A 27979-nucleotide genomic window follows, 5' to 3' on the forward strand; every position below is an offset into this window, starting at 1 on the left:
TCTCCTGGAAAGTGCTAGAAATGACTCATTTATTATTGTTGGAACCAGAATTGCTTTATCTTAGTTAGCCCTAAAGAAAAGGAACATCTTCCTGATTCTTACATGAATTAATTTCATAAGTATCAGTTAAATGACAAACAGGATTTAGCTGCAGGAAAAAAATCTTTTCTAAGTAGACAGCAGATTTACCAGAATGTGATGTGACAGCTGTGGTCTTCAGAGGCTAATGGATGCCATTTCAGAGACTTCAGAAAACAAGATAATATGGCTATTCAGTTCAGACAGGGTTCATCTCACCCAAGTTCAGACATTTAAAAGTGAAATGTTTAGTCCAATCAAGTCATAAAGTTCTTTTTGGATGAAATGCAAAGGGAGATTCAATCCAATGGGCTCTTTATCACAGTATTACAGGAAAATTAGAATTTCCTAGGTTCCTTATTTCGATAGGAACAGAGCTAGAAGAGTAATTGAGATAGGCATCTCGTGTTGGATGAGATGGATCTTACACTTTATAATGCATAAGCAAATTCGATACACCATTATGTACCATTGATATTGTGTTATCAGAAAAAAGCATAATTACAAGATGATTTAAATTTCAGAGTGTTTAAAAAAACAGATCTACTCCATAGTATGACAAAGTAGTTATAAAAAGTAAGAATAAAGAGATATTGGATAAAGAAACATGTTTATAGCACTTTTGGTTAATCTGAGGAACTCGTTGCCTTTGATATTGCCAGGTAGATTTTAAAGAGAATGGAAATATGTTCCTTTAGTTGAAGGCATTTCAGAAGAAGCCCCACAATATGAGTAGGGTTATCCTATAATTGTCCAATACAAATTTTAGTGGCAGTTCAGGAAATATATAAGTTTCTATCCCTTTTATTAGTGTGTGACTTTATTACTTCTTTTTGTCTACCACAAATCTTCACGTATTTTAGCAGCTATTTGTCCAACTACAAGTCTAAGTTAAATGTTGCCATGGCATTTCATAGTCAATACAGAAAATGCCATTGGCAAGGCCACCTGGGAGGATTAGAAGGAATCACAGCAACACAATCTGTAGAAGCGTTAGGAGAAACAGATCAAAGCTGCAGGGAGTAGTCAGACACAGTGCATGTGTAAGCCTGAGGGACAGCACATTGTTTTTAAAATTTAACACCTGTAAATTGCATAGTGAGATCTCTTAAAGTAGTGTCACTGAAAAACAAGCACAGAACTAAAACCAGTCACTCATCAGTTGACATACAATGTCTGTTTCACAGGCATTGGCAATGCTGCAATCTTACTAACAGCTCGGTTACTTTGTTTTTAGCAACACAAGTAAGTGATTCCTGATGTTCCTTCAGTGCATTTAATATCAACATAAAACGACACAGGCTTGCATATTCTTTAGACTGTTCATTTTGTTTATAAGTATAAACAGTGATACCTACAAAAGAATCTTAATAGACCAGAAACTGTTGCTACTGGGCCTCAGGATTTAAATAGCAGCACATTTGACTTGTACATTTTCTTCTTTTTACTGGTCTAGTGATCATTTATCTTCTAGTTCATTGGCATGTGTGGGGAAATGCAAGCTGTAGAGTATTTGATTTCCCTCTTAACAAAGCCTGGTTTTAGGTTGGCAGAAATCGCACATTCCCTGCTGAAATTGGCACCTTATGACACGCAGACGATGGAAAGCCGAGGTCTCCGGTGCTACATCATGGAGATGCTACCCATCACTGACTGGACAGCTGAGGCGGTGAGACCTGCCCTTATCCTCATCTTAAAGAGATTGGATCGTATGTTCAATAAAATTCACAAGATGCCTACTCTGAGGTAAGCAGGTATAACAACAACCCTCTGGGGTCCGTTTCTGATGTTGCAAGCCTTGAAGTGTGGGTATGTCATCTACCTAAAACTGTTGTGTCACAGTGAACCTTTACAATGTATCAAAAAATAAGTTTTTTTTCTCTGTAAGTGTGCATTTATGTTGACATGTTTGTTGTGGCTTCTGGTAGAGAAGAAATGCATGAGTTATTAAGAACTACAGAGAGAACGTACAGAAATCTTTTCTCTTTCTCCAAAATAAGTCTTCAGATTCGTACCATCTGTCTGCCCTCTATTATTTTTTTAGCTGTGAGTGAAGAACATTAATTTTATTTCTTTTTAATGGAAAGTTAGCTGTAGTAGCAGTATTTCTAGAGCACCTTCTCGCAAAAATACCGTAATGTTCTCTGTAAAGATAAAAGTAATCTGGAGCTACCCAGTAGCTTCTGAATGTTCCTGCATAAAGGGACCAGTAATGGCATCTAGTCCGTGCCTAGTGAAAGCCTGCTGCATCACAAAGTAGCATTCAGGCCTTCAAGAAATATTCAATATGGAGCATTTCCACCTCGGAGGCAGTGATAAATCCAGTCTGGGTAGTGTGAAATCTGTTAACCTTGTAGATTTTCCAGTGATTTGAGTGAAAAGAGTCATTGGTGTCAGTCACCTCATGGACAAATGTCCTCAGCTGCTTGAATCAGTCAGCTTGTTGGCAGTATGAGCTGAGAACCAACTGATGTTAGAGAATATCAGAATGTGGGACTCAGACACAAAACTAATCATGTACACAACTGAGATGGAGCAAATAATACAGAGGTGATCTCTTCTTTCTGGCACCTCTGCCTATCACTTCCCCTCAGTTAACAATCTCCTTTTAGAAACTCCTGCCCTTGCAGGAGAGTTAGAGGCAGAAATGTTGGTTCTTCCCCTTCCTGATGGTTTGATTTTTTGCCAGGTCTTGCCTGCTTCTTGCCATTTCTTTCTTTTCTTGCTCATACTTTCTTTTGCCTCAAAAGGCGGCTTAAGGTTCTTCCTGTTCCCAAAGAGCTTTCCTTTTGTCTAAGCTGAACGAATGCTCATAAATTAAAATTCCCTTCATATTCCCTCCATCTGTGCCTGGATGAAACTACTCTTCTGTACTCACAGGGACAGAGACAGCAGAGCCACTGGACCAGATACAGCAACTACATTTAAGCATCATTAAGTATCATTTAAGCAAGAAGCTTCTTAAAGATGGGACAGAGATCACACATTGCTGGGTAACAGACCACAGAAGACATCCATTAGGGTATTCACATCAGAATCTTACGTGCTGCCCCCTGTGGGCACCCTGCTCCAAACCAGGGCATAAAAACAAGTAAAAGTGCAAACCACTATTTTGCAGTAGGTTTAGGAACAGTGGATGATGAAAGATGAGGTACCTCCAAAAGGCAGGGAACCCTTGATCCTCCGTGAATCTCTAAGAAGTCTACTGAGGAGCTTGACTAGGGCATTGTTTATTCTTCAGCTAACCAGTTATTCAAGCCTTGTCCTCCTGTCCCAGTCAGCACACAGTTAGATGTTGGCTTGGGAAATACGCAACCTCTGAAGAGTCAGGCCCTGAGATGAAGCACGGGAGCCACTTTGTTGTTATCTATGTGCCAGCTTATGGTTAGAAAGGACTCCGTTCAGCATCTGTCACAGGCCCTAGAAGCTGTTTAGGTGAAAAAGGCAAAGTGTGAGGGAAGAAGGAAGGGGTCCTGCAACAAAGGACTTCAGTGTTAGTAAGGAATGAATTGGACCTCCTACACGGGGCAAGGAAGGTGAGGTTTACACTGTTGGGCCAGATTAAGTTCAGGAGTCACTCTGGCAGAGCAGACAGGATTGCACGGTAGTTTCTGGAGGATGCACACAGCTGGCAAGGTTTGTTGAACATCCACAAGCCACAAGAGATGGAGGAGTCGCTCTCAGATGGGAGCATGGCCCAGTGGATGGCTTCCCACACACAGGCACACCTAGAGAGCTGTCTGGTGGCTCCCTTTCATCCACCATCCGTCAGAAGGCAGAGTCAGGGAGTGAAGCACAGCCCATCCACCATTCCTGTTGTGAGGGGTTTTGTGTCACTACAGCAGACACCTCTGCTCCATTTTTGGTCTCCCAGCGCCCGGTGTGCTCTGTGCTTTCCTGAGCTGCGTGGGTCAAACCTTTTCTCTGTTGCGCACTTTGTGCTCATCTTGGACGTCACCGCTGTCTGAAATGTTTCCTCTGTGGGCGTCACTGTGTGTCGGTCGCCGTGTTTGCGAGCGTCTGGTGGGGGGCAGGAGGCCAGCGGCTAACGGCACCTACTGTTGTATTGCAGGCGCCAGGTTGAGTGGGAGCCTGCCAGCAATTTGATTGAAGGGGTTTGTTTGACACTTCAGAGGCAGCCAATCATATCCTTCCTGCCTCACCTTAGGTCTCTGATCAATGTGTGTGTCAATCTGGTGAGTAGCTGAGCGGCGACCCCGTGAACCCTAGCTAACCCTCAGTCTGCTTGTTGACTTCTCTGGACTGACGAGGACAGTTCATTCCCATTCCCGTCATTTTACCCGTCCCCTTACCCCTCACAAGGGGACTTCGCAAGTGACACTAGAGATAGCAAGGTTCATTTTTGAAGTGGTGCATGGGGAGATACAGTGAGCGGTAGCGGTGCTCGAGTGATTTATTTCCGCTGCTTCCCACGCACCACTTTGAAGATCCACCTTTGCCACGCTGAGCTGAGAGTTGAGGGCTGCAAGTTGGAGAGTGGGGTGGTGGAGACTGCACACACCTGGTAGAGGCGGGCAGAGGGTGGCACTGGAGATCCCTACCGTCTCCAGCGGGGAGGGCCCTGGTGGCTCTGTCAGAGGCCATCAGATGTCGGCTAGTTAGAAGGGTTCACATGGGTGGATTCACTCCTCTGTTTGCAATGTCCCTGGCTTGATCTAGTACAGGTTTGCACAGTACAATGTTCAGATCCCACTCTTAGTAGAACTTTTGTTTGTAAGTGTGTCACCACAGAGAGGTTGTACGGACAGAGCCTGTCTGGTCATTCAGTTCTAGATTGCAGTTTCTGCAGCTGTAACACTGGGCACAAACCCCCAGTTTGGTATTAGTGTAACTCCAGGTGTTTGTACAAACACACACGCTCACGTTCTGTGTAGAAAAAATACAAATAAAGGGGGAAAGGCTGCCCTAGCATTGTTAGTGATACTGGGTTTAATAACATTTTCTTCTTAGAATGCAGTAGCAGAAAACCTCTCAGGGTTCACCAGTGCCTTGAGGAATTTTAAAAACAATGATCACCAATTTTAATGCAGTGTCAGTGTTTGCCAGGCTCCTGCCCTTTGAGCCCATACATCGCTCATAGCTGCAAGGGTAGGGAAGCTCCAAGCTGTCAGAGCCCACAAGACTTCCTTCTTATTCATGCAGAGACAGCTGCTTGGGAGGCATTGTAAATCTGGACCCTCAAAAGTACTTAGGGTTGTTACCCAGGGAAGCTGCTACAGAGTTAGCTCAAATACAGGTTGAGAATGGACTTGCAGTTTGGCAGGCAGACAAGCTGGAGTGAATCACACCAGCAAGCTCTCCAAAAGGCCTGCATTAAGAATTAGTCAGTGCTCTAAAAAAAGCAGAAAGCTCTGCAGTGCTGAAGTGCAGTCAGTCATAGTGCTTGCATTCAGCTGGCTGGGAACACCAGGAAGAGGTACCAGGAAAAAATGTACTTTTGACATTAAGAGAATTTCACCTTTAGCTGTCAAGAGCTGTAGCTGCTGTAGGATCACCCCTGACTGCATGCTAATACATGTATTTATGTGTAGACCAGGTGCATCATGAAGCCAAAAAGACATCCAGCAGGAAGGTGGGGAAATGTCTGAATGTCTCCATACTCAAATGGAGAAAGGGCTTCACCTTCTCTCCTTCTAAATTGTCCTTTGGTGTTCTGGGAGAAAACTGACTGCTCTCTTTCTCCCCAAGCTGAATTTGGGAATACAGTGTGCGTTCATCTCCCCTAAGCTCAGCAGTCTATGAGTTAGCTTCTACCTGTTTCCATCATCTAGATGTGTGTAGTCATGGAGAGAAACACAAAGAAGCAGGCCTGTGGTTTAATTTTCTCCTGAAGGACACATCCAAAACAGTTCAAATAACCCTCCCCTAGAAGTGTTGTTTTCTTGTGCAGATAGTTCATGGGGCTCCAGACAACCAGGTCACTGGCAGGTGACTCTATTTTAGACATCTTGGGACAGGCAAGATGAACCGTGCTTAGAATCTGTAAGAACCGAGTGTGTTTGAGAGGAATCTGAACATTGTACAAAACCCGGCTAGGGTCAGACTTAGGACATTATTTTTCCAGTAGATCAGCAAGAGAAGGGAAAAGATGTCCAGTTTCAATGCAGACTTTTTGCTTTGATGACATATTTTATTTGTTACAGTCGTTACATGACGTATCCTCCAACTCTAACTGTTCCACCGGTCCAGTGCTGATCATTCAGGGCTGGTACAGGGTACATTTCTGAATGTACCAGGTTACCTGTGCACTCCTCCCACCCTTGCTGGTTCCCTCTTCTCCCCTCTCCTTCCCTGCTAGAACTCCTCCTCACTGGCCCCAGCTCCCACAAAGACCACTGGGCAGGGGCTGGTTCTCCTAGAGCCACCCCAACCCAGTGCTCGAATGAAAGGCCCCTCCATTTCATTGATGTTGGAGGATATGGCATGGATGAAACTGTAAGCAGTCAGTTGTGGTGATGTGCTCTGTTTGTATTGCAGGTGATGGGAGTGGTAGGACCCTCCAGTGTGGCTGACGGATTACCCCTTCTTCATCTCAGCCCTTATCTCTCGCCACCTCTGCCCTTCAGCACAGCTGTTGTCCGGCTTGTAGCATTGCAGATACAGGTGTGTCTGCCCTGGCCTGTGGCCAGGCAAGTTTTAGCTTCTGGTTGAGACACCAACTCATCGGTGCTCTGTTTTCTTTCTGCAAAAGCTGGGCAAAAACTGTGGAACATACACCAAAAATCAAAGAGAAGCGACATGTAAATTCTCCCATCTTTTTGACGGCTTGAACTGAGCTCAGAATTCACCCGTCTACAACAAGCATCCATCAGCTTAACACTGCTGATTCATGTCCAGGGAGTTCGGCTGATTGATGCTGTTTAAGGCTCTGACGAGCATATTAGGATTCTCTGCAGTACCTAAGGAGCTAGCGGAAGTTTCCTGCCATGGGGAGATGTGCCCTGGCCTGGGTCACGTCCATGCAGCTCGACCTTCTTTCTCGTTGGGTGCATGTGCGTAACTTTGAGTGGAGTTTGGGCTCTTCTGCTCTTACCTGAGCTGGTTGTACGGTGTGCTAGCTCAAACAGGCAGGGCAACTTGGCTTTTCAGCTGCTTACTCAAGAGCATCCTTGTCCACAGTAACAAACCCATCCCGTACTTTTGGAAATTCATCACTTTTCATTTCTCATAGCAGTGCCACAACTATTACAGAGTCTTTCTGCCTCCATATTCCTCTCCCTCCCCATTGGCATGAAATCAGATGAAAGGGAGACATTGGCAGCAACAGAATGAAGAGACAAATTTCCTAATTTAGCTCCAACTTGCATTTTAAAGTATGTATTGGCACATCCAATTGGATACTTCAGCAGGTATTTTTGAGTAGTGGGGCTGCTTGGCAAGTAAGGGTTAGAGGAATCAAGACACACTGCTTTTCTTCAGAGCGTGAGGCACAAAAGGACTTTTTGATACTGACTCGCACATAAAGGGCGCAGATTTCTTCCAGCTCTGAGGTAATGTTTCTTTGATCACAAGCTAAAAAGGGCCACCCTCACCTTCTCTGAAATCTTTTCTCTTTTTTTTTTTTTTTTTTTTTTTTTAACTAGGTACCAAAAAAATCATTTTTAAACCATATTGGGAGTTTTCACTTATATTATCTTCTCCCTGTTCACTCCTTCTTTTCATGGGTTTTAAATGGAACAAAAAACAAACATGTCAGAAAAACATATGAGAAGCCATATTCCTAAGCCTTCCCGAAGGATATAAAATAGAAATACTTCACACCCCACAATAAATCATTTTCTGGAGTTTCTCAGCCCAGGTCTACAAGCTCAGGGGGTTACAAAGTTCAGTTGCATTTCACAGCTAAGTCTATAGCAACTGGGAAATTGCAGATGAGCAGAGGTTTTAGTGATAGTTATTTGTGTTACCTCCTCTAAAGAAGACAAAAGACCTTCAATTTAGGCTTCAGTGAGTCAAGAAGTAAATGTGCATTTTGTTTATATTTCAGGAGTTCAGGGTTTATGTTAGGGAAGATGACAGAGCAGCACAAAGTGAGGCAGAACAAAAAATGTGTTCAAGAATAACCTTCATGTTCAGACAGCAGAATATTTAGGTTATGTCATTTGTTCTATTTTCTCTGTTCATTTTTTATTCCTTGTAGTCTGGGTCAAATCCTGTTCCCGTTCACAGCAGTACAGAGTTTGGGACCAACACACAGTCAGCTCCTGTGGGATGCTTCTGATAATGTTAATGATGCCTATGAGTAAGGAATCTGGGCTTCTTACCTCTTGGTTATGACAAAAGCAGGTCATACCCATGTTACTCTGTGAAATCCTTTTACTCCTAAGTGGTCTCAGGGCTTCTAATTCAATCAGGTCATCAGTGCCTGTGTTGAACTGTGTAAACAGGGTGCCTGGGGGACCGTCATTCCCTGCGGTAACTTGTGTGCGTGATCTGCTGACGAAATTGTTTAATCCTTTCTTATTATTACTGCACAGGCTTTGAAAGAAGATTTCCCCCTAAGCCATGTCGTCTCCCCATTCACCAATCAGGAAAGAAGGGAAGGAATGCTTTTAAACCTACTGATTCCATTTGTGCTCACAGTAGGATCTGGAAGCAAAGGTCTGACTAATTTAACAAAAAGAAATTTTCTCCCCCTTTTTCTGACAACTGATGTTTGCACTTTCGCTGCTCTCTGTTGATCTTTTTTTTTTTTTTGTTATTATTATTATTTTTTAATTTGGTTTCCTGTCACTTACAGTGTGTCAGCTAAGTGCCCTTTGGGTCTGAGACTGAAAAGAATCCCACTGGGAGAAGTTGTTGTTTCTCCTCTTTGTTTCAGCTGGGCCGTGGTTCTTGAGTCAGGTCTTTCATAGACGTGCTCCTTCTTTTGAAACTGGAGTGCAGGGCAAGACAAATGTGGTGTAGCAGAAGCCACAGAGGGGAGCAGAGGTCACAAAATTGTGTGCCCTTGTGGTTTGCTGTGTGCCCTTGTGGTTTGCTGTCTGCCCAATCCATGCCACTAGTCTGGCATAAGTCCTGCTCCTTGCTTTCTTCTATAGAGTGTGATCACTGGTAAATTCCTAAACAAAAGCAAAGAAGAATGGAGAGGGGGAGGTAAAAAAAAGGAAGTGAGATCATGAGACCACTGAACGGGACGTTCTGCTGTGCTGTGTAGCTCTGTGTTTGTGTCTGTCTGTGTTGGTGTTAAAATAAACTTTGCCTTTGCTTGCAGGAGGAGAAGCAGCATAACAAGTTGTGGGGGACGGAGTTTTGGCTTGGGGGACATTTGAGATTGCCCCACATTTTGGAATGGAACAGGGTCTGGATCTTTTGGTTGTCTTTGATGGGATGTAGCCTGATCTCTCTCTCTCTCTCCCCTCCCAATGCATCTCAGACAGCCCCTGGCTGGAGCAGCCTGAGGTCCTGCTGCTGCTCCAGACTGTTATCAATATCCTCCTGCCACCTCGCATCATCAGCACTTCCCGCAGCAAGAATTTTATGCTGGAGAGTTCCCCTGCCCATTGCTCCACCCCGGGGGATGCGGGGAAGGACCTGCGGCGGGAAGGGCTCGCAGAGTCCACCAGCCAGGCTGCCTACCTGGGTGAGTGATGGCTTCTGCTCGCCTCTGGGAAGAGAAGTTGCTCAGTTTTCATACTGCCAGTACATAGCAGTGAAGCCAAAAAAGGCTGGTTCTCTGCCTGCCAGCCCCTAATGTCACAGCTTCACTGGCCCATGGTTAGCTCTGTCATGCAGGTGAAATGCGGGGCAGTCTGCCTGCCTGCTGGCCCTATGCAGATGTGGTCTTTCCAGACTATTATTCTCCCTGCTCACTGTATGCTGCTGCAAGGTAGTACTGTATTCTCACACGTGACCCACAGGTGAAAGGAAAGAGAAAACAGTCAAATCAGAGATCCAGCAGCAGTACAGGTTATCAGAGCTATATGGGGGGCCCTCCACACAGCTTCTCTGTGTCCAATTTTGTGAGGGCACTCACCCAAAGACTTACATTCAGCTCTTTGTTAACCCCTATCTGAGGTGTGGGGTACTACTGATGAAAAACTGGCAACTCACCACTGATGTAGCTCCCTGCTCCAACAAACTTGTATGTAGATCTGTGATGGCTGAGATGTCCTGGCCATCCCACCAAGAAAGATGGAGTAGAGTAGTCAGCCATTCCCCCAGCAATTTCCAGGCCTCCACTGTTCCACAGGGTAGATTCCCTGTCTCTCCTGCGAGCTAGCTGTTGGTCACAGCCCACTTTAATGGAGAGCATTGTTTTGAACCTCATCTCTGCTCATCCCCATTTGTAATGCAGTGCTCTTGTGAATTATGGCCCTTGGACTGTTTGTTGTTGTTGTTGTTGTTCAGATTACAGTTAGACGGGGGCTTAAGCAGCTGCACTGCTAGGAAGGTCCTTTTCATTACCCTGAAGGTAACCTGGAGATGATTGTGCTCACAGGGTGGCCCTTTCTGTGGCTGTGCTTAATAGAGGTTTTTGAGGTTGTCTGATCAGACAGGGCTGCATTCCCATCCTGAGCTGCTTTTGAAATACCAAAATTGATACCAGTACCTGAATTCCAGGAAGACGATCAAATTATGCTAGAGCTCAGCAGGGAGGGAGAGGGGAAGAGCAAAAAAGTACAGAGGAACTTGGGTGTGAAGTAGGAACATTCCTCATGGGTAAAACTGGAGGAGGGACTCTCAGTCCTGATCCCAAGGCCATTTATTAGGACAAGGTTTCCCTCCTTCCCTACGCTGTTTGCAGACTGATAGAGAAGAAACTTGTGACTCTGAGGTGTGTGGGTGTGCAAGTGCATGTGCATGCATGCATGCCAAGGTTTGTGCCCGCCGTGGCCCCCCCGTTCCTCCCTCAGCGCTTGTAAGGGACACTAATAACACCTCTGACCGTCCTTTGCTGGTGTGTGTTCCCATGTAGCCCTGAAGGTGATCCTTGTTTGCTTTGAACGCCAGCTGGACAGCCAGTGGTACTGGCTGAGCCTGCAAGTCAAAGAGATGGCACTGCGGAAGGTGGGAGGGCTGGCCCTGTGGGATTTCCTCGACTTTATCGTGCGAACACGGATCCCTATCTTTGTGCTCCTTCGGCCCTTCATCCAGTGCAAGGTAACAGTTGCTTTGGCTCCTGCTAGATCGCTCCCTGAAGATATCCTTTATTCCCTTGCTGAAAACAGAGGCAACAGCGCTCCTGGAAGAACCAGGTCTTTATGTAGGGAGTGATGTGTTAGTAGGCTTGTGAAGCCCTTGAAACTGAGTCAAAAGGCTTTTTCCTAGACAACAGCAAAGAGTATGCCCATCATGAAGGAGCTCTGATGTAAGAAGCTCCCATGTATAGCCAGACTTAGTTCCCCTGGGTAGGAAGGTACCTACTAGGCTTAGCCAAGAGGGTTTGCATGTGGACTTAGTTTCATAACAAAGACACTGAAAGCACTGGAGACTATCATGGATGCTCTGGACCTAGGAGGGTGTTGGCATGGTTGGCAGAAATTTCCCCCAAAAGCTCCTCCAAACAGAGCTGGGCAATGCGACTAATAGGCAGGGAACAGTACTTTGCCTTACACATACTGGGTGAGGGTTCTCTTGGGGCTCTTGCAGATGGACAGACAGCTGCTGGGCTATGGGGCAGCCAGGGCTTAAGCTAATCACAGCTCTTCCCTCCTTGCCGGGTAGATTGAGACTCCACCTTATTTAGCCTTCTCACTGTTTGGACAGACTAAATCATCTTGGAGGCAGGAGCTGTCTCATGTCTGACGGCAGAGTTTAGCCTAAGGAAGCCCTGATCTCCATGTAGCAGTGAGATTTTGTGTCTGCTCAGTCAAATACAAGGTTGTCCCTGAAAGACAGGCAGAAACTTCTTATAGCTGCAGTCAAAACCATGCCTACAAAGAGGACAGTCTGCTGGCTACGGGCTCGTGCTGATCTGAAGACCAGTCCCAGCTCCCTGGGTATCGCTTCCCCGCCATGCTAACGTGTCCCAATGTTGTTAATGCCTTTCTCAGCTGCTGGCCCAGCCGGCTGAGAACCACGAGGAGCTGACTGCCCGACAGCACATCGCTGACCAGCTGGAGAGACGGTTCATACCGCGCCCCCTCTGCAAGAGCTCCCTCATCGCAGAGTTCAATAACGAGCTGAAGATCCTGAAGGAGGCAGTGCACAGCGGGTCTGGTAAGGAGGAGAGGGAAGAGCCAGAGGGCCATCAGCCCAGTCTGGCCAGCTGCTTTACTTGGGAATTAACTTGTGAGACAAACCTGCCTGCTCTCAAGGAGGGGCTTAGGGTAACTCCCTCACACCTTGACAGCTCGTCCCTGCCTCTGGCTCCATGCCCAGCCCAGCTTTGCTGCTGGACAGCCACCAGAAGTGCAGGGTAGTTGTGAAACACACCTTGTTGTGCCCATTTTTTTCCACTAAGACCATGTCCCAGCAGCAGCTTCTCACTGCCACAGCTCCTCTTGGTCTTATGTTGATTTTCTGTACTGTTACCAGTGGGCTCGCAGTGCACTGAAGCTTTTTCACCACTTTCCTTCCCTGAGGGGACGTCTGCTGTAACAGTCGCCCTTGTTGCCACAAGATGGCAGCCGCTGCTTATGCACAGCAGGAGGTTTTATGTGCTTTGTTCTTAAGAAAGGAAAGAAAAAAAGAATATGCCTCAAGCTTTTTTTTCCTCAGTAATAATTTGCCTTCTTCCTAAATGTTGAAGCAGTAAGGTTAAGGGAGAAAACCAGACTGCAAACAAACAGAAAAAACAAAACAGACACAACAGAGATTTGGGATGGGGTGAGCCGGGGCTTCTGTGTCTGCTGTATCACCTCTGCCCAGCCACTGCCCCACTGCTCCTAGCAGTCAGGTGCCCAGTGTGACAGGAATGTGTCACTGGTTGTTGGTTCCCAGTGCCGGCACTGACTAGGGTTGTGTTTTCCCACTCTTGCACAGCTTACCAAGGGAAGACGTCTGTGAGCACCGTGGGCACCTCCACCTCCGCGTACCGCCTGAGTCTGGCCACCATGTCCCGCTCCAACACAGGCACCGGCACGGTCTGGGAGCAGGACAGCGAGCCGTCCCAGCAGGCCTCGCAGGACACGCTGAGCCGCACAGATGAGGAAGACGAAGAAAGTACGTGGTTACTGATTTGAGCAAAGCTCCCAACACTGAAAGTGTTTTCTGGATGCCCCCGAGGACAGATAGGAGGGGAAGACAGTTGTCACTGTCCCAGTGTGAACAAAAAGCACAAGGCTATGGATCTGGTGTTGCTGCTACACAGTCCATGGTCTTAAAACTTGGGTCATTCCATATCTCCTCATCCCTTCCTGATCTCTGGGTGGAGAAAAGGAAGGGCCTAAGCAGACATCTAGTGTGTGAGACCCGGGCTGACATGTAGTCCCCACAGTGCTGACAAGGCATTAGTGATCAGTCCTCTCTTTGACCTTCATCCTGGCAGAAGGCGGGGTGGTGGCTGGCTTTGTAGTTAGGGTCCAGTTGCTGCAGGGTCTGAGTATTTCCTGCTCATCACTTCTGTCTGGATGCTCTGACATGGAATATGTTGACCTTGTGCTGCATGGGATCCAGCTGTGGCTCTGCAGGGTAGAATGTCTGTGCGCTTGTGTCACTTGAGTCACAGAGAGGAAATTAAGCCTTAAACCTTCTGACAGCAAAAGCTTGATCTCTCCTGTGGGTAGCTGGCATGTTCCAGGGTTGCCAGGCTTTCTGGTGCCGGCTTAAAAGGAACGAGACGGTGAATATCCTGGGGACTAATTTGCAATGACCTCAATGTTGCTTTGTCATTTCAGCTGAATTTCATGTTATTCTTGGAATTTTGCCTTCTCTCTGCTTGTGAGCTGTCCATCTGCTTCTGAGTTGTCCGTCACTGAAAGCCAGGGTAGAAAACTCTGCTTATATGTCATCAGGCTTGGGTTTACCCCTGCTTTAGCAAGGATATTGTCTTCTGGTGTTGCAAGGGTTGGTTGCCTCAATGCCTTGAAACTCAAGCACTTTGGTTTTGTATTTGAGGATTGCTGGCTATTCCCAAAAGACATTAAGTAAAAGGGGTGAAAATAGGTGGCTCAAAAGAAGGGTCTGTGCAGTTGAGGCAGAGCTACCTTTTGGGAAAGAACAGTGAGCCTGAAACTTTGCAGGTTCAGCCCAACATTATTTCAGCTGGGTTCATTGCTAAACATTGCACGGTCCACCCAGCATTGTTCTGCTGATACATTTCTCTGTTACACGTTGTGGCAAATGCTGTTTTCAGCCTCAGATTAATGATGAGCCACTGTGTGGAATGATGAGTGCTGTCTTCTGTTTGCTCATGGCAGTATTACCTCAGCCCTGCCTTGGCTTAATGCTGCCGTAAAGTATTTCAGTATATCAAAATTGGAAAAGGTCAAAAAGAGAAGAGAAAATTACACAAAACTTCCCCTTTGTTTCATTTGTTTATTTATAATTAGAAGTTGTTGTGGTAAAAACCACAACAGAGTCATTTCTTTCCAGATACTTCATGTAATTTGAAACAGAACAGAAAATTTAAAGCAGTCCTGATCACAATCCAACTGTCTGCAAAGCACAGCTGCAGCATGATGTGCTTGAGTCAATTTATCCAATTTTTTGGGTGACATTTTAAAACGCATGTCCCAAAGGGTGTTAAAGGCTGTCAATCCCGCCTTTTGCTTTGTTATGGATTTTATCTTTTGTAACAGTGCTTTGCTATACTGGAGCAGCCATTTATTCATACCATAACATGTCCAGCTACAACTTTTTTTTGCCAGCAATCACTATATATCACCCAACAATTTATTAATCACAGAAATTAAGCCTTAGTAGAAACCAAATTCCCCAAACACATTTTCCTGGGAGTTATATAAGCTGAAAGCAGACATAAATCCCTGCCTTGTGTGTGCGGTGCTCCTCGTTCTGCAGGGTTTTATGCGTATGTCTTTCTGAACAGTGTTTGTAAAATCTAGTGGAAGCATTGAAATTTGCAGGCTTGAGGACTTGGTAAGTAAATGCTGGGTACACCTTTGGCATCCCATTGTTGTTTGTAAAGTATAAATGTGGAGGTGGGGGTTTGGGATGGTTGCTCCCTCTCCTTTGTTGTTTTCTTTTTTTTCCTCTTTCTTTCTAGATGACTCCCTGAGTATGCCCAGTGTGGTAAGTGAACAAGAAGCATACCTAATGGGTGCCATTGGGAGGAGGCGGTTCTCCAGCCATCTCTCCAGCGTGTCTGCACCTCAGGCTGAGGTGGGCATGTTACCCAGCCAAAGGTAACAACATGGGCTTTTCACCTTTCCCATTATATTCACGAGAGCAGAAATGGTGCAGGTATATGATGTGGAAATCAGAAATGTGGGGTAGGAGGATCAGCACCAGCATAGTGATAATAAATTTATTCATCCTAAAATAGCATTGGACCAAGGGTGCAGCTTTGGAAATAATGATTTTCCAGGATGACTTGTGTTGCACAAGGTCCAAAAGAAGGAGCTGTCATTTCTAGAAACCTTCCTCTGAAACAGTTTCAGACATCTCCAGCAGTTTTTTCCTCTGCTAGTACAGTGGGTAGCACAAAGAGCAGATGTGATTTCTAGGTTCTGTAATGAACCAGGGGACTGTACACAATCTGCGTTGGGAGCATGGAGTAATCCCCAGATGCTGGACAGAGGGCAGAGGAAGTTTGTTTGATTTTTTATTTTCTTTTTCCCATGCAGACTTTATCCTTCTAAGAACAGTAACTAGATCATCTTGGACACCAAATGTCCAGCTGAAAGATGGGATTTAACAATTTAAACCCCGAAATATTAACGTTGATAGAAATTCCCTTGAATGCCTTATTCCTGGTTGACATGGAGTGGTGAAAAAAAGATAGGAATTTGGAAAATGCGCGTCTTTAGAGTGTAGAGACAAGTTATGCAGTTAAACGTGACTTTTTTTCTAAGTAAATAGTGTTTATTGTTTTGTTTTTCTGTGGCATAGTTATCCAAAGATATCTTGACAATGGATAGATTCATTTTTGTTAACTCCTTTGAACCTTTAAACAGTAAATTCTGCATTATCTCCTGACCAGCCTTGGAAAATCAAACAACATTGTTCCCTCCCAGTCTTGCTTGGAAGTAAAAAAAAAAAATAACCTTGATACATGAAGGAAAAGTAACAGCTGTGGTACATACCAGCAGAGATAGGAGAAGTGATTTACAAGAGAGGAGTTACACAGATTTTATCTGGGAGTTTTCACAAAAGGGCTTACAGGAACTTATTTGACTTTTGAACCCAATTGATTCAGTCCCTTTGTTTCTTAAGAAATTAATATGCAAGACTGCATTTTCCCCAGATCTTTCACTACAATCTTGAATGCGTAAACTTCATAGGAGTCACAGCTGACTGATAGCAATGTTGCTTTGTGCAATCCCAAGTCATGGTTCTTCTGAGAAAAAAAGAGTTTAATTACAACAGAGCTTTACTCTCTACTTTTGATGTTCACCATACACCAGGAGAATCACTTTTCATCTGTGCAGGGACAGTACAAGCTCAGCAAGCACAATCAGAGTCTACAATATCATGCCCTTTTTAGTTATGGATGGTCTCTGGGCTTTCAGGCTGCCTCACAAATGTAAACTAATTAATGCTAAGTAATATTATTATTGCTTTCCTGCTGGTAACCCAGCAGACTGCCTTCTTTCTTTCATGGTTTTCCTGTGGCTGAGAGAGCTGCTCCTGCCTCAGTGGCTGAAGTGTAGAAAAGCAAAGCGATTGTGTACGTGTTTGCCAGGATCCACGCCAGCTGTTTACTTACAGTTTCATTGCACTACAAGACCTTGTTTTCCAGATGGTTGTCCTTAGAATTGTACCAGAATGAGAGTGGTCTGCAGCTCCTGGGAGGCAGATTAGTCCTCCCTCAGGAAGAACTGGCTTGTAGGGAAGAGGGAAGAAAAAAGCTTTCTATGAAGCTGGAAGTAAATAGAACCAAAATAAATGAAAATGCCACAGGAAAATGGCTTTGAAAACAGTTCCCTGACCTTATATCCTCTGGAAACACATCCTACTGAAGTCCTTAGCTCCCCAGTTCAGAGCAGAGATGTAGATGTCTCCATGTAGTGTAAACTCCCTCTAACAACTACTCCTGTTATCAGATGTTCTTTCAGCTCCTCTGACTCATATATGTGCTGTTGAGCGTGCGAGACCAATTAATGTTACCGTCCTTTTTTACTTTTTATTCCGTTGATATTTTTTCCCTTTAAAACAGAGACAATCGCATGCTTTTTTTTTGCATTTTCTTTCCCTAAATTCTTAATCTCCCTGCCCCTCCTGCAGTGAACCTAATGTCCTCGATGACTCCCCGAGCCTGGCCACTGAGGGCAGCCTCTCTAGGTACAGTGTTAACACTACCTGTCTGTCAGTGTGTGTGCTGGGAAACGAGCCGAGCCGTTTCCAACCTCCTCTGTCTCTTCCCCTCACCTTTTGTTGCTCTCTCCATCTCTGTCTCTTGTGGCTCATTGATATTCAGGCCTGCAAGTCAAAGGTGTAGCAACCCACCTTCAGTTTTCAGCTTTGATTGCCAATAACTCGGAGGAAGCTAAGGGGAAGGGGAAACAGCAAGTGAAGTAGTGGTCTGTCTGGCTAGCCTGGGTTTTTCCCCTTGTTTAGCAATTGCTTGAAAGGCATGAGAAAGATTATCCATGAGGCATTAGCTGTAGCCTGTTATAAGCATTAGTCTGGAGGCTTACACAAAACAGACATCTGTTTTTCCATTCATCTCACGATGCTGTCACCACAAAAGACTTAATAACAATATCAAGCTGTTTTCTTTAACGTTCGCTAATAAAACTAATTACGATAACTCCTGCAGAACAAAGTTCTCCGTGGATGCTTTGCAGTAATTCTCATTGTTTTTGCAAAGTGTTCCCAATTCTCAAATGGCAGCTTCAGAAAGCTTGCAGGTGAACACCACGAATCCATACTTAAAATTGCCCGTTCAGAACTGGAGCTCAGGCCGAGCTGTTGACCATCACCTGTGGATAGGGGACTTTGTGTGCAAGCACTGTTAGGGCTGTGCCTGTCAAATGGGTCCGAAGTGAGCTTGGAAGGGAGGTCTGCACCTTTAACGGCCACCTCAGTCGTGCCAGTCATCCTTTCGATCCTGCTGCTCTGCTCACACCTCGCAACCCATCCTCACGAGGTCGGAGAGCTCTCGTGAGTCCCAAGAGCATCTCTGTCTCCTTCCCGGGGAGCATGGCCCATTCCATCGGCAGCACTAGGATAACACACTGCTTCATTACTTGACCACCCCAGCTGAAATGTGGATATGCTGAGAGGTGTTTGGGGTGGGGACAGGCTGCTTTGCTCATTCCTTCATTCCTCTCAGCTGACAAATGGAGAGTTTATCGTTGGTTGTGTCACTGAGATCATCTCTCATGATTCATAGCGGCCTTGGTGTGCACGAATCCTGCTTTGGCAGAGTGGTCTCTAAATGGTGCTGCTGTAGGAGTGGCATTAGGAAAAGACATCAGCTTGTTGGCAGAGGCAGGAATATGGTTATCTGCTTTTGTGATGCAGGAAAATTGATTGCATGGTCATCTGAGCATGCTTAAAGAGAACAGAAGCCATTCAACCAAAGAAGCCAAGGGCCATCCCTTATGTGGAGCTAAAAGCTCACCACAGTTGAGGAGGATGAGGAGAAGAGAAGGTCTGGATCTGAGTTAAAGCCATCGTGACCTGGTATCAGGTTACATCACTGCTGAGTTTGAAATGTTTTGATCTTGTTAAGTGGGAGTCACTCCTAATAACAGTGATGAGGCTGAGGAATATGAGACAGCCAAGTCAACAGATGAGTTCAAAAGCAATAATTTATTTTGAACCCTGAAATGCAATCAACTGTACAGTGGGTTCCTACTAATTTCTGTCAGACCAATTTTTGCTAGGGACCAGGACACTGCGTCCTCCCCCCTGCTCTTTGGTACAGAGCTTTTCCTAGATAAAGAGCTTAACAGATGTACTTGGGAGTCAATTCTGTTAAGGTTTATTTTTTTTTTCAAGTAGTGGGCATGAGAGCTGCAAAACCTTAGAAAGAATTTAGACGGGGAAATACTGCAAGTTCATATGAAAAAGCTAGATTACAGTTCCGTGAGCAAGACAAGTAATTTCAACTGCATTGTTAAATTTGCAAATTGGATTCCTCCTCTAAAGCACAGAAGTAATGAAGCAGACACTGCAGGAGTTTATTGTGCTATGGGGATCATAGGACAGAATAAATGTGTTTTTACATTCAGGAACATCAACTTTGAATAAAGCAGGCTTCAGTTTTTCTTTCATAACTTTGATTTTGGCTGGAGCACAGTAGCAACAGTTTATGATTGCCTTACGAATTCAAAAGCTGATGTTTAGTCAACTGACACAAAGAAATACATCATATGGAGACTAGACCTCTATGGAAGGTAGGAGTTTTAAATTAAAAAAATAAATAAAAGTAAATAAATAAACAAATAAAAAATAAATAGGGATAAAGACAAGAAAGAATAACGCCTGTTTCCCTTTGTTCTATAACAATTAGAGACAGCTGTGTAGAAAAGCAGGGAAGACAGGAAGGGGACAGCATTTGGGTGCTCAGAAGTAAACAGACAGCATGGGGTACCTCGAGCATATGTATCCAGCATCATGAGTTGTAGCAATAATTTGAGAGGAAAGGATGTTTCCATAAATCAGGAAAGGAAAAATGAGAACTTGCTATAATGGAAATCTGTTGTACAAAGACATTGTCCTTAATGTTTGTAGTTACACCTATCCTAGCTTCATGGTGCCTATTAGGGAAAATCAGGGCAAATTCGTATTGCAGGCATAGCAGACCTAACACCAGCATGACTAGGATGTGTCTGGGAATACGAGAGCTGGAGTTCATCTACATTTTAACCCATTTTCCACTGGCCTTTGTCCACTAACCCCATCACTCAGATGCCTTGGGATGTAGATAATGTGTACATTCTACCACAGTGGCTTGGCAAGCATGTACACCTTTAATGGACCTTTAAACTCCTTGTTTCCTTTGTCTGCGTTTTAGTTTTGTTATTTTATTTTATTTTATTTTATTTTAGTATTTTATTTTATTTTATTTTATTTTATTCTGTAGCTGCATGGTTTATCACTCTTAATTCCAACCTGACAAAGTTTCTTTTAGCCCCCACTGTGTGACTGGCTGTCATTTCATGTAGGGATGGCAACATGCTCCCATGAAGTTGGGTTTGTTTGATCTTTTACTCACCTGTCTGCCCTAACTATGAAGCAGGAGTAACAATACTGTGAAGACAAAACCTCTGACAGAGATACTCAGGGAGTGATAGAGCATCTTTGTGATGGGCAGGACATTTTTCTATTTTGTTCTTCCCAAATAAATTTATATCCCAAATAAATTTATGTAGTGCAGCAAACCCCTTATCGATCACATTGCCCCAGGAGGGAAAGGTACTGCCAGCTGAAATGGCATTTGATTCACTGTTCCTTGATTGGGTTCCACAGGCTGCCGGAAAAGCAGTCTGTTTCTGGTCAGGTCTGGTAAACAAGGAGAGACAGAAAAGGAGGGAGGGTTTACACGGAGTCAACAATCTGTCTGACACACTAATTTTCATGGAAATACGATCAGCAGTGCTGTTCTTTGATGTGAAAACAAACCCTCACAAAGTGAAGGGTTGTATCTGAAATATCAGCCACTCATCTGAAATTTGCAGTCTTCACGACGCTCTCTCCCCTTCTTTGCCCCCTCCCCCTCCTATCCCTTCATCAAAATTTGGAGATAAAAGGCAAAAAGACAGCCACAGCAGGACTGTGCTGTGTGCTGGCAGCTCTGCAAAACGGTGCTGCTCTCTGATCCACCATTTGTCTGCAATAGTTATCTGCAATTCCAGCTCATAAGATCATCCTGAATTATACCAATTTGCGTAATGATTCAGTGCTGGAAATCAGCATCCACCAGCTCACTAAACTCATTTCACTTGTGATATAAGCCAGGCTGAAAATCACAGACTCCAGCAGGAAGACACGAAATCCAGCCTTTCTGTTGCTCACCTTTCTATTGTTTGTCTTCAGTGCACAGGTTACTGCATGGGAACCATTTTTCTCCTCATGTGTAGCCTCTGTGCCCTCATGTGGTCCATCTGCTCTCTTTATCTAATGACTTTTTCAAAGTATTTTCGTGATGCATGTGAAGCGAGTTTGTTTTACCACTCCAAACAGTGTTTTTGTACTGAATAAATCTGTAGTCTGCCTGCTACAGACAGCTATGTCTCCTCACCCGTAGAGCCAAGAGCTACTGTTCCTTCATCAGACATTGTAACAGTATTGGCAAAAGCTAGTCCAACAGCAAATTATTTTTTCAAGACTTTCTCCAGCCAATTCCTGCTTAATTCACATACTGGCAGGACTCGGTTTCTATGTAACCGTAGAAACAAGAGATGAGGAAAGTTCTACAAGCTGTAATTTCAGGTAGTCTGGATCTCAAATAAAAGGACTAATTTGAGCGCGGTCTCTCTGCTCTAATAAGGAATGATGAGCTGCCTCTGGACCTACCAGTCATACGTGCTGCAGTTACTGCCTGGGTTAAAAACACAGTCCTGCTCGCAGGAAGTAACTCTGAGGACTCTGCTTATTCATAGGCGGGTGCTTGCATGATGTTTAGGATGCTTTGTATGTAAATCATGTCAATACCCTACGTAAAAGCTGGAAAATGTGTTTCAGAGGCTGGTGATCTCATTTGGAAGGGCTGTCTGGGGGAGAAAAGGACTCAAATATATCTTGTTTGTTCTGGCTTTGAGCTTGCATAAGCTTTTCCTTTTTTCCAAACCACTGCAGCTGTGGTGAGATCGCCGAAGGCATGGCTAGGCTTAGGAGGCTGTGGTCAGATAATGAGAAGAGAAACAGCTTCGGGGGCTGAAGGTAGTGTCTCTCCCCTGAAGTTGCCAGTCATCTTGCCAGCAGAGCTGGTGGAAGAAGCACATACATATGGTTTAAATGCGAAGTCTGGCTTGGGTTTAAACTGATAAGAGAGGAAGGAGTAGGACTTTGAGCTCAGTTAACCAGACTTTGACCTGAAGCAGACCGGGAAGCTCTTGTGTTCTCTTCTACCAAACCTATGACGAGCAATAACTTGTGCCAAAGGGAAGAACGAGCTGTTCAGGAGGGAGGACTTTTTAAGCCTCTCCTCAGGCATCCTTCATGTCGTGTCTGACCGTGTCAATCCTTAGGTTTGCCTTCTCCCTCCGCTCCTGTAAGGGCAGATATTAAACCTTCACTCTGTTGGTGGTACTGAGCTCCTCCGGGGAGATCCAAGGAAAACATCTAGAGAAAAGAATGTTGTTTTTCTTTAGATTAATGCAGGCCAAAGGCAAAATGGATTGTAATACCAAATCCTCAACAGTGCATTCCAGATATGGCTGGGAGTTGCTTAAATAGGACTTGTGGCTCAGTGGATTCCAGTCTGTCCCAAATAAGCAGCTGCCTTCTTTAAAGGAAGTCCATCTACACGTTAGTTGCTATTGTAACCATATGTCTCCCAGACACAGTTCATTCAGTTAAAATGTTTTGTGACCGCTGTCTGCTAAATGAACAACTTTTATCTGTCTGGAGGAATATACGACTTTGATGAAAATGAGGGGAGGGCGGCATTTTTGTATGAAGTAGATTTAATGATCAGCTGAATAGGAGGATGAGATGGTGTGTAGCCGAGTCTGTTTTACTGCTAAAGATTGTTTTACTGCAGATTTTCAGCTGTTTTGTACCAAGATATTAAAAACTGAAAATGTGTGCTTTTATAAATGTATATATATAATTTATTTGTATTTTTTGTTCATTCGCTACCAAGAGACTCAAGGCTGCAAGTGTTGAGTGTGAGGCCTTGTTTGCATAACTCATGCATCCATTATGTGAATAGATCCTTTGTCACTTTGTGTTTGTTTTTTGTTTGTTGACTTAAATTGAAATTAAAACCAGATGACAAAATTCTGATGAGGCTGTGGAGTCTATTTGGGAGGAAAAAAATAGCTTTTACAACATTGTCCTTACAAATGGAAACGCAAACAAGAAGGCTTTTGAGCTAGGAGCTGATCTTGCCTTTGTTGACAAAGCCTATGTGGCAAAGGATGCAGAGAAGTGAGTGTTGGCTCAGTGGGATGCATCAATCAATGACTGAAAACTGAAATTTGCAGTTATTTATAGTTGGATGCTACCTGTGCGTGGCCAAGTCCTGAATGCCATGACTCCACCTCCCACCCTCTCCTAAGCCTTGGAAGCCACAACCCAACAGACACGTCCCCCCCATCCTTCAAAGACAGTATTTGCTCTTTGAAGTGACTGTGCCATTAGTGGTTTATCTACCTATCTATTGATTTATTTATGTCAGTCACAATTGCCAGGACACCTGCTAGTTACACAGGGTGCTTCCGTGCTTGGCCTAACGCTGTCGACATCTAACAGGGTGGCAAGCGTGCAGAGCGAGCCGGGACAGCAGAACCTTCTTTTGCAGCAGCCCCTGGGGCGCAAGAGAGGCCTACGGCAGGTAACAAACCTTTCCTTCTCTTTGATTTGTTGTTGTTGTTGTTGTTTTTTCTAGTTTTGTATGTTTTGAAATTATTCCTGCATGTAACACTTCCCTTTTACGGATTCTGTGATACTCTGGCTAAGTTAGCAGGACCATAGTGTGAGTTGTAGCCGTGAGACCTGGCAAACTGGTAAGAAAGAAGGTGCACTTTGAGTTTCTTGGTTCTTTCCTCTGTGCACTTTTGTTGGTTTTGTGGGTTTTGTTTGGTTTTTAAATTCAAATGATGGTTACACAAAGCACATCAATTACAGTCAGTACTGAAACTGAACAGATCCAAAACACAGAAGTTCAGTAGCTGTTTTCGTATGAAGGAGATGTCTGAGCCATAGAAACCTTAAAAATGTGTATCTGTATCCCCCCTACAGAGGACAAGTTGTGCAGGACATGAACATACCTCAGCCTAACATGACTCTTTCTTCCAACGTCTAGCTTCGACGACCACTGCTGTCACGCCAAAAAACTCAAACTGAACCTCGTAGCCGTCACGGAGCTCGACTTTCAACCACCCGGCGGAGCATCCAGCCAAAACCAAAACCTACCGGTAAGGCAGTGCTGCATTTCCAGAGCCAGCACTTCATGTTTTAAAGTACAAAATTCAATGTTGTTGTTTTTAGATTAAAGGAAAAGTTAGCACGTTCGAAGAATAAGTAAGCTGTTTTCATCATAGAAATAAGAGGTGCCATGTTGAACTAGTTTGTGTTCAGGTTGGTAATGACTGGAAATTGTTACCATCAACTTGCTCGTCGCTAGCCTGTACTAAAGGGAAGCCCCAGCATGCTTACCCTTTTCCTTAGTAAATGGATCAGAAAATCGCCCTCTCGAAACACTTTCATGGTTTCAAGGCCAGCAAGGTGAAACTGGACACGGGCAGTCAATGATCATGTCTCTTAAAAGTGTGGAGGATCTAGGGTATGTGTCCTCCATTCAGGATGCCTTGTCTAAAAACTCTGGATGTGCAAATCTTGAAGCTGCTAGTAACAGTGGGAGAAAGAAGGAAATTTGCCATCATTTGCAAGCTTAACAGTTCTGAGTTTTAAGGGCTGTGTATGGAAACGAATACGGGACTGTTCTAGTTTGTGGCATCAGTGCAATGTATTTCCAGGAGTCAGCATTGCCAAGCAGAGCGGGTAGCTCTATTCCGTATATCTGGAGTGAGCAACTAACTGTGGAGGAAACACCTGGAAGAGCGAAGGTTGCTTCAGAACTTCCTGGGTTTCCAGCCAGGACTCTGCTGGGGCAACAGCGCTGCTGGAGATCCTTGGAACATAAAACTTAGACCAGAATGATTAAGAGTGGGAGCAGGGATATTTGTTCTACTGTTAAGCTTTAGTCTAGCTGTTGTCAGCCCGTGAAATTCTTTGTTACTGCCGGGTAGTGAACCCAGTCAGTGGGAGGAATGAGGGGTAATCAGCTGCCCTCTTTCTTTTCCATTTTCCTGCAAAACCTGGGGCAACTCCCTTATGTGTTTGATCATAGTTTTCCTTTTTTACTTAAGGCAAAAATGCGTAAGTCACGTGGGGATCCAGTTCATTATATTCTGTGGTGGAATGATGTTATGGGTGATATTTAACTCACCAAGCCAAAGATAGGTAGGGTCAATAGTCTTCAGGAGATCCCTGACTCTTGCTGTGGCTTTAGAGGAAGCCGAGGAGTAAAAGGCTGTGAGATGAGGCGCCATTTAGACAGCCTATAAAGATGGAACGTATCACGAATCCTGTTTTAGCTGTAAAAACACTAGGGATGCTCTCTGCTCTCTTACTGTGCTTTCCTTCCCAAATCACAGCATTTTAATACCCTGCTTTCCGGGCTTTGTACCCCTCAGTGGAGCAGAAGCGGTCGGTGACTTTCACTGAAGCTCAGCCTGAGGCAACACCACCGTCCCCAGCCAACCCCCCGGCTCCAGCAGCTCAGCCGCAGGGCTGCAGCCACAGCAGCCCCCAGGGGAGCAGCAAGCAGGAAGCGCCCAGTAAACCCGTGCTGACTTCCTCGCCTGCCATCATTGTAGCTGATCTCCACAGCCAGGCCACTGGCCAGGTAACACGACTCACAGTTCTATCCCGTGTCTGCCCATGGCTTCGTCTCAGCTTTGCTGATGGAAGTTGCAGGGCAAATATTTATAGCTGCACTACAACAGTATAACAAAAGCTGGCTGGTGAGTAAAGGCAGCCTTTTCTTAAGGCTGAATTTGCTGTCCTACCCTCTACTTTTATAAGCTACTCGCTTCTCGGTCTTTGCAGTAATTCTTAATTTGTAAGTATATTTCCTGCATCTTTCCATCATAACTACAAGTCTTTCTAGACCTGTGCAAGTTTTCATCATCTGGCAATTACAGTTTGTTGTATGAGAAATGAGTCCTTCAGGAAGGATTACTTCGAAAACTCACTCGGGGTTGTTTTAGCAAAAGCATCACATTTCAAAAGAAGCTGCTTGTCCAACATTTTTCTTTGTTGGACACCACTGAGCACAGTGAGAGACAATCACAATTGCCACTTCAACACATTAGTAGCATTGTGGTCACTTTTATACCCCAGCTATCTGGTGTCTTTTGGGTGTATGGACTTTGACATGAACAAGTATAAGACAACTTTCTTAAAAATACGAAATGAGGAAGTGTTAATTGAAAGCAGACAGCTTTTCTGGTTATTGTTACAAATTTCATTCACCGGCAAAAAAAAAAAATATAAATATAATTGTTAGGGCAGATTTTTGGGGATTTATAATTTGCAAAAGGCCCTTTAATGGTAAAAAGTAGTTCTGAATGAGAAAATACTTTATAGGTGTTCCGTAGCTCTTCCCCCACTCGCCCTTTCTCTCTGAACATGACCACTGGCTCTCCTCAATTGCAGAGTGAGGCACTTTCTACCGAGAAGGAGAAGGAAAAAGAGGAGGGTTTGGAGTCCCGGCCAGCCACAGCACAAAGCACCCCACCCACCCAGCTCTCTGACACCGAGGACTACGCCGGCCTTGAGACCACCAGCTTACTGCAGCACGGGGACACGGTCCTTCACATCAGTGAGGACAACGGGATGGAGAACCCCTTGCTGGCCACTCACTTCAGCTTCACGCACGTGGAGCTTGGGGAGACCGACGTCGATCTGGATGAATCTCACGTTTAACTCTTGGGGAAGTGCAGTAGTGGGAGGAGGAAGGGAAACTGTGCTTTCTCCTTTGAGTTCCCTGGTAACTAGTAACTAATTCAAACGAGCACTTTATTATCCAAAAGCAGAATATAGCTAACAGCCTGTTGCTGTAGACTAGCTAATTTCTGTTTGCGAAATCTATTTCTGTTCAGGGCAAGACTGTAGGAGCAGAGAATTTTTAAAAAAATTCTCAGGGTAGGAGGTGTGGGCAAGTATGTGTGGTCCACAAAACCTTGATCTGGCAGCCATGTATGTACTTTGATCAGCAGCCTCTTTGGGTAAGTAGGCTGTTGTACTGTGCAAGACAGGAAAGAGAAACCTCTTTTGAGACTGTGCCCAAGATTTATTTTTGTAGCTTTTTTGAGAGGAGGGCTATATAGCAGCTGTATCCAAGGCTCTTACAGTTTGGTACTGACAGTGAATATGCTGACAAAAAAGTACCAATCTAAAGCTCGATTTTCACAGGCCTGGGACTACTGTTTCTAACTTGCCGAGCAATGATAAGCACCATGGAGCTATTAGATACCCCCCCACCCCCTTTTTTCCTTTTTTTTTTTTTTTTTCTGGCACTGCAGCCTTTAGTTGAGTTTACTTTTGTCTGTTGGTTTCATTCCACTTTGTAAGATCCTGCCCTTGTGCTACAAAAATATTTGCTCTAAATACAGTACATACCATAAGAAGGGATGCAAGTGCTGCGCACAGATATAGATGGGCAGGGGGTGAGTGGTCTGCAGATGGTATAAATAATCCACTCTGTCCTGCTTTAATGTACTGAGTAATTCATCCCCATAGCTTTAAAAAAAACAACAAGAAACCACATCTGGAATGCATGGACCTTCTGGTACCTAGCAACTGCTCCACTGATGCTGTCTTACGTGCTTAGCTATATAGGGATTTAAAGTAAATATTTATGTATGGTATTTTCATGTTCCTATATATAAAAATATAAATATATATGTACATTGTAAACAAAAGATGGATATTGCAGGGCAGAAACTTGATGAAAGAATCTATTTTTGGCATGCTGAGATTGTATTTACAAAGGTTCCATTTTATGTACGTCATGCTGGTGGCTGCAAGTATTAGATGTATACGTGTTACATTTATACCTAGGAGGTGATCCCAGCGGGGGATCAGCTGACGTCACAGCTGAGTTACAGGCTCTGCTGCAGCATCATGGAAT

The 27979-nt window shown here is 44.5% G+C and overlaps 1 protein-coding gene across 3 annotated transcripts in view; it reads left to right on the forward strand.

Annotated features, from left to right (window-relative positions):
- The window catches only part of UNC80 (unc-80 homolog, NALCN channel complex subunit), a 126209-nt gene extending 98850 nt beyond the window's left edge, over positions 1 to 27359 (forward strand). For 2 of the 3 annotated variants that reach the window (XM_032189640.1, XM_032189639.1), the window contains 14 exons: positions 1624 to 1824; positions 4151 to 4274; positions 6577 to 6702; positions 8577 to 8700; positions 9476 to 9682; positions 11018 to 11202; positions 12096 to 12261; positions 13027 to 13206; positions 15209 to 15347; positions 17389 to 17445; positions 23533 to 23614; positions 24086 to 24197; positions 25479 to 25690; positions 26503 to 27359. In XM_032189640.1, coding sequence (XP_032045531.1) covers positions 1624 to 1824; positions 4151 to 4274; positions 6577 to 6702; positions 8577 to 8700; positions 9476 to 9682; positions 11018 to 11202; positions 12096 to 12261; positions 13027 to 13206; positions 15209 to 15347; positions 17389 to 17445; positions 23533 to 23614; positions 24086 to 24197; positions 25479 to 25690; positions 26503 to 26772 — 2185 coding nt within the window. In that variant the 3' untranslated portion in view covers positions 26773 to 27359. The remainder of the gene's footprint in view (positions 1 to 1623; positions 1825 to 4150; positions 4275 to 6576; positions 6703 to 8576; positions 8701 to 9475; positions 9683 to 11017; positions 11203 to 12095; positions 12262 to 13026; positions 13207 to 15208; positions 15348 to 17388; positions 17446 to 23532; positions 23615 to 24085; positions 24198 to 25478; positions 25691 to 26502) is intronic. The other variant, XM_032189641.1, reaches the window with a different exon arrangement.
- The last annotated feature ends 620 nt before the right edge of the window (positions 27360 to 27979 follow it).

Source organism: Aythya fuligula, chromosome 6 (assembly GCF_009819795.1).
Source record: "Aythya fuligula isolate bAytFul2 chromosome 6, bAytFul2.pri, whole genome shotgun sequence".
NCBI lineage: Eukaryota > Metazoa > Chordata > Aves > Anseriformes > Anatidae > Aythya > Aythya fuligula.